The 6,666-nt window shown below is 32.9% G+C and overlaps 1 protein-coding gene across 1 annotated transcript; it reads left to right on the top strand.

Moving 5' to 3' along the window:
• The first annotated feature begins 587 nt into the window (after positions 1 to 587).
• On the top strand, positions 588 to 5,318 carry LOC131031233 (acyltransferase GLAUCE). The gene is made up of 2 exons (XM_057962281.1): positions 588 to 1,255; positions 4,022 to 5,318. The coding sequence occupies exons 1-2, from the start codon at positions 800 to 802 to the stop codon at positions 4,934 to 4,936; spliced, it is 1,371 nt and encodes a 456-aa protein (XP_057818264.1). The 5' UTR covers positions 588 to 799; the 3' UTR covers positions 4,937 to 5,318.
• Positions 5,319 to 6,666: the final 1,348 nt, after the last annotated feature.

Genomic DNA, 6,666 nt, shown 5'->3' with positions numbered 1-6,666 from the left:
AAGAGTTGAATTTAGCAACCAAATTCTTAGAATGATATATATCACCAACTAGTTCACAAAAAAACCTTTTATGATATATTTTTTTGTATTGTTATATATCAGAGAGTTAGATAAATGTCAACATCTCCAATAGATGTTAAGTACAAGCCTATCTAATTTATTGCTCAAACACATTTTTTTATTCTTCTCCATCTAAATTTCTCTTCTCTCTTTAAAGAGATGCCAAACTTTCAGTTACACTCAATTAAATTCTCTCACCATCCAAATAAGCATATTTGTAACATTTTTAAATGAATGACATTGAAATGAAGAATATGGATGATATTTAAATGGAGTACTATAAAATATAATATGGATTATATTTTACAACTATCATGTCAATTAAAATATTAACATGTACATATGATTAAATATAATATTATGAACTCACTTTAAATTTATTATGTGAACTAGTGCTCATGAATTATCCACATAGGTTGACTTCTAACTCCATTAAGTTGTGGTATGTTCATTCAATGTCCACATCGTCATCTTATGTGAATTTACATAATAAATAAGTTCTATTGTTGAATTTAATAGGCCAAAGCCGATAAGATGTACATACCCTACCCCCTATAAGATTTGAACTTGTGACCTCTCTTTCAAGAACACAAGTTCTCCACCACTAGACCAACTCAGACTGCGCCATTGTTAAATTCTTATTAATATGCAACTTTTGTTGAATTCTAATAAAAAAGTATGAGCGCACACACACTGTTTGAAGTTTGCCCACTTAGCTGAGAATAGCTCAGAAGTTGAAATGGCTGTAGTATTGAGCCCTCCTACCACACCCTGTTATGCCCAAGTAAGAGTGGAGGAGACCATCACTGTTTATCCTGCACAACCAACTGAAAGAAAGACAATGTTTCTGTCCAATCTAGACCAGCAATTAGTGTTCACTGTGGAGACCGTTCATTTCTTTGCACCAAATCCTGCAATAACTTCATCTGAAGCTACTCAGATGATAAGGGACGCCCTGAGTAAGCTTTTGGTGACCTACGATTTCATTGCAGGAAGACTTGAGTTCGATTCCCATGAAAGACGCCTTCAAATCGACTGTTGTGGAGCAGGGGCTCTGTTCGCCTCTGCCTCCACCAACATATCACTCTCTGAGCTCCATGATATCGCCTATCCCAATCCCTTTTTCAAGAACCTGGTTCTACAGCAATGTCATCAGATCCCTAATCTCCAGGACTTGCCACTTTGCTTCGTACAGGTTTGATAGCTTATGATTCGTTCTGTTTTGGTTTTCATTTTGTCTTACATCTTGTTGATGTTTCATGTAGTATGAATCGAAATGTTGATGTAAAAGTTTCTTACATGATTTAAATCAGAAAAAAATTCATGCAATCTATCATGAATTTTGGAAATCTAATAAGTTTTATCGTTTAATTCTGTTTTTCAGTTATATATGAGTGTGCTTAGATATCTTAAATACATCTATCTGTAGAGATATCTAAGCATGCCCATATATATGCTTAGATATCTAAGCATGCTCATATATATGCTCAGGTAGTAAGTTTAATATGCTCATGTCATATATGTAAAGATATCTAAGTACATCCATATATGCGCTCACGTAATAAGTTTAATATACTCACATCATAAGTTTAATACGCTCACATCATTATATTAGATTATAGCTTAGAATTCGGTTTTTTTCTGTTTTTCAGTTATATATATCTAAAAAAAGTTAAAGGATCTCAATAAAAGGAAGAATTTTTGTTAACATGCTCACATAATTGTTGCACTTATCATATCTTATCATTTGTTTTGTTTTGTTTTTCAATTATATATATGTGGGCTTGTCCTCCTCTTCTGTTCTATGCTTAGGGGCTTCACTTAGATAACTTAAATGCATATATCTAATATATATATATACATGATCTCAATATTTTGATAGGTAAATGATTGTAAAATTTAAGATATAAGTAAGAGTTTTTGTTAACATATTTGTACATCATTACATTGGATTATAGCTTATGATTTGTTTTGTTTTGTTTTTTAGTTATATATATATGTGTGTGGACTCCTCCTCCCCTCTTTGTTCTATGTTAGGCAACTTAGTTTAGATGTCTTCCATACATACATCTTAAATATATAGAGAGATATCAATATTTTGATCTGTAAATGATTATCAAATTTAAGATAAAAGAAAGTGTTGTTGTTAAAGGAGTTTTGGAGACAAGGATGTCTCCAAGATGTGGGGATGCCTAGGGAATGTCTCTTTGTCATCCCTCCACCACCACAAAGTTTCCTTCATCATCTCTGAGATGTTTCCTCACCAGGGAGACATCATTTCTTGTGTTATAAATGTCAAAGGGGACTCTAGAATGTCCCCAAGACTCCCAAATGTCCCTTGACATCCCTTGGGATGTAATTAAGACTCCCACAATGAAAAGTAATGTTTGTTAGTTTTTTTTTTATAGAAAAAAGGTCACTTCAAAGGCCTAACCCTAACCCTAACTCAAGCCAACATAGATTGATGATGATGATACACAAATAAGGCTAGTTGATATTGGTATAGATTATCTTGAGCATGTGGGGTCCAACAGTTCAAGTGATGAGGAGATTGATGAGGAGCTTGGGGATGATTAAACTCTAGACTCTAGACTCTAGATTATTAGCCATTGACTCATGAATGATGAGTCATTACTCATTAGTATTACAGATTTCTATCTAGATTCTAGTATTTACTATTTTATTTTTGAAGTTTGAACTTTAAACATTGTTGATAACTTGATTGCAATTATGAATTGTGATTATAAAATATTTTTTCTTGAAAATTCTCGAGTTCTAATGTCATTTTTTTTAATTTTTTTTTTCACTATTAAAATTTAAAAACTACTATAGCTAGTTCAATGAAATCATTACAATGTGTTTAAACTTTAATTTTATCTATTCCTTAGGCTTATATAATCATGCATCTTTATCTTTTTATTACTAATTTTTCAAGTACTATATGTATTATGTATTTCAACACCTCTCTTGCGCCTCACCGCCCCCCTCCCCCCGTTGTTCCCAAACTTAGGTCCCAAGTATCATTGTCCCTAAGACACACCCCCCCCAATCCTCCTGCCTCCATGTCAAGAAACTTCATGGAACATTGATTATAGCTTAATTTTTATTTTTATTTTTTTTAATTTATTTTTAAATGTTTTTTCAATTATATGTGCGTGTGGAGGGTTGGGGTTCATCATCCCACCTTTGTTCTATGCTTAGCTGTTTTGTTTTAGATATTTTAACTACGTATCTTAAAAATGCAGAGAGTTCTCACTATTTTGATATGTAAGTGGCTGTCAAATTTAAGATAAAAGTAAGGGTTTTTGTTAACATGCTCGCATCATTAATTGGATTATAGCTTATAGTTTGCATCATTAAATTCAACTCTGTGAAATTTATTTTGTATCAACACTTCATGAATTTCACTTAACCAACACACTCTAGATTTAGACTTTGGTATAAATTTACTTTCAAGAACCTAGGTCTACAACAATTTCATGAAATACCTAATCTCTAGAACTTGTCAATTTGGTTCTTCCAGGTTTTGTCTTAATTGAATTATATGATTATGATTCAATTTATTCTCCTTTTTCAATTATATGTATATATATAGATGTGGGCAACATATGCATGTGTAAGCAATGTCAATGCAACACCCAAAATGTACTTTTGACTATATCTTAATTAATCAAAAATTAAAAAAACTGATTATATATAATAGTGTATGCTTTTAGATTTGATTGTGTGAGAATTTTTACATCAATGTTTCAGATCACACTCTGTGATCCATCATCATTTTTTTCTCCTTATGCTCTCTATCATCTTATCTTGATGATGGATCAAGATGCGAATGTTGATGTAAAAATTCCCACACAATCAAATTCAGAAACATACACTATTATATATAATGAATGAATTGTGGAAATCTAGTGATGTTGATTGACTCATTATATTCTAATTTTCAATTAATTTAAAACAGGTGACTCGGTTTGAGTGTGGAGGCTTCTCAATTGGATTGGGAACAAATCACACAGTGATGGATGGGATGAGCGCAGTGACCTTCATGAAAAACCTTGCTTCCCTCGCTTCAACAAACACCTTGGCCATCATCCCCTACACTGACAGAAGCTCATTAAAAGCTCGCTCTCCTCCATTGATTGAATACCAACATCCTGAACTCTATGATCATCAAAGCGCTGACAGCTCAGCACTTTTCCCAAAGGTCACAGGATCCCACACTGTACCATCCCATAATATCAAATCGACTGGCCACATTTTCAAGCTCTTCCGACTCTCTGCCGACTTTGTGATGAGTTTGAAGAAAAGAGCAATGGCAGACGGGCGAGTGGCAAAGTGCACCGGTTTCGAAGCTGTGACTGCACATCTATGGAAATGTCGAACAGAGGCGGTGGAAATGCAGGAAAAGGAGGAACCTTTAATGTTGTTGTTTGCAGTAGATGTGAGGGGACGAATGAATCCCGGGCTTCCAAGTGGATTTGTAGGAAACGCTGCATATCCTGCCTATACCACTGCAAATACTACGGAGATAAAGAAGGAATCGCTGTCGTTGTATGTGGAGAAGGTGAAAGAGGGCATTGGCAGAGTAAGCGATAAATATGTTCAATCGGGCATAGACTGGAGGGAAGTAAACAAGAAGAGTGGTCCTCGAATGGAGGGAACGTTTATTGTGTCGTCATGGTGGAAGCTTGGATTTGAGGACGTGGAATACCCATGGGGTAAACCTCTGCATTATGGCCCTGTCCTCCATGAAAAGGTGAATATTGTTCTGTTGCTTCCCAATAATGTTGACAGAAATGGTGTTCATGTCTTCCTCGCTCTGCTACCGCACCAAATGCCCAAGTTTGAACAGCTCTTTCTCACTCCTGAACAGTGATGGAGAATTGCCTCCTCTATAGTATTTGTATGCATTGCCAATTCTCCTACCTAAATTAGTACTTTTCTGGAGTAGTCAGATCGAAACTAAGCTGCACCACTTTCATCTTTGCTTCTTGTCCATGCTTTTTATTTTGTGTGCATAGCTCCATGACCGTAGAAAGCTGTAGCATTTTCATCGTCCCTTCTTATCCACGTCTTTTGATTTTGTGTACATGCTCCATCATTTCTATTCTCCAATGTTTTTGTGCATGGAGAACCTAATGCATGGAAGATTAAGGAAAAGTTTTATGCCAAAGCTTGATTAGTCAAATATTTTGTGTTATGATATTATGACAACACATAAAAGAATATATGTGATATGTTAGGTTTTGAGTTTTAAATTGTGGGTGTGTTGATATTTCCATTTTAGAGTCACTCATTCAATACATGAGTAGTCTTTTATTCACATGAGGATGAAGGTGTCTCACTTTTATTTTAACTTGCTTGAACATGTCTAAGAGCATTTTGATTAGTCTTCATGTAGTTTATACATCATAGACTCTTATGACATGTAGGATTTTATATTAGAATCTTGAATAGCTTTATGATAATCTAATGTATGGAAGAATCTATTGTAAGAAGTTTTTTTTGGAGACAACATAAAAAATATTATGGTTGTAATAAAGGTAAATTGATTTTCAATAACAATAGGATGAAAACCTCAACAATATATTGTATATATCTAGTTTATTTAGACAATTTATGTATCTAAAATGAATGGTTGATGGGCGTATGCTACTTTTGAGAAGATTGGTTGCAAGTTAATGCAAATACAACTTTGTGCTGGCTAGGAGCATTTAGTGTGGCACCCTATTTAGGATATAATAATCCACATTATATAACACTATTAATGTAATTGTGCATAGCTTCTGGTAAAACTATGTGAATTTATTTTCTCAACGTTACGAGTCAAACTTTATGATCTATCATCAAGAAGAAGAAAGCAAGACAAGATAAAATAATTGAATGATTGTTAACAATCTAGATGAGATAAAAGTAGAGGGGAGGGATACATGAACCAAGGTGATACCGGAGAGAGTCAAAAAAGAAAAGAAAAAAAGAAAAAATAACAAAACAAGAACACACACACACACACACACAACAAATAAAAAATACAAAGAATTAAAAAGAAAACACAACAAAATCCAAAAACTAAAAAACAAAAACAAGCCAAAAAATTTTAATAAACAAGAACTAAGAAAAATTAAAATTACAAAAACCACACACACAAATACATATATATAATGATTAAACAGTAAATAAAATATAAATAAAGAATTAAAATATAAAGAAACAAGAAGAGAAAGTACAATTAAAAACAAAACTCTAAACAAAAAAAAAATTAAAGATGAAACCATCCAAAAAAATAAAATTTAAAAATAAAAATAAGAACTAAGAATAACAAATAACAAATAACAAAAAGGTCTTGAAGAGGAAAACAAACAACACCAAAATACTATCAAATACAAAGAAAATGGAATAAAGGAACGACAATACAACTTTACAATGAAAAAATATAATTATTAAAGAAATAAAAATAAAATAAAATCGACAATAAAGTAAAAAATACAACAATAATACATATAAAACTAGAATAACAACAAAAAAATCCTAAGCAACAATACCCAAAAGAATTACAGAAAACACCTAGGAATCAAATAAAAAGGAACCAAGAAGAAGAGAAAGGGG

This window comes from Cryptomeria japonica, chromosome 4 (genome assembly GCF_030272615.1).
Source record: "Cryptomeria japonica chromosome 4, Sugi_1.0, whole genome shotgun sequence".
NCBI classification, from domain to species: domain Eukaryota; kingdom Viridiplantae; phylum Streptophyta; class Pinopsida; order Cupressales; family Cupressaceae; genus Cryptomeria; species Cryptomeria japonica.
The sequence above is the reverse complement of the archived record's forward strand: the minus strand, read 5'-3'. Positions and strand labels throughout refer to the sequence as shown.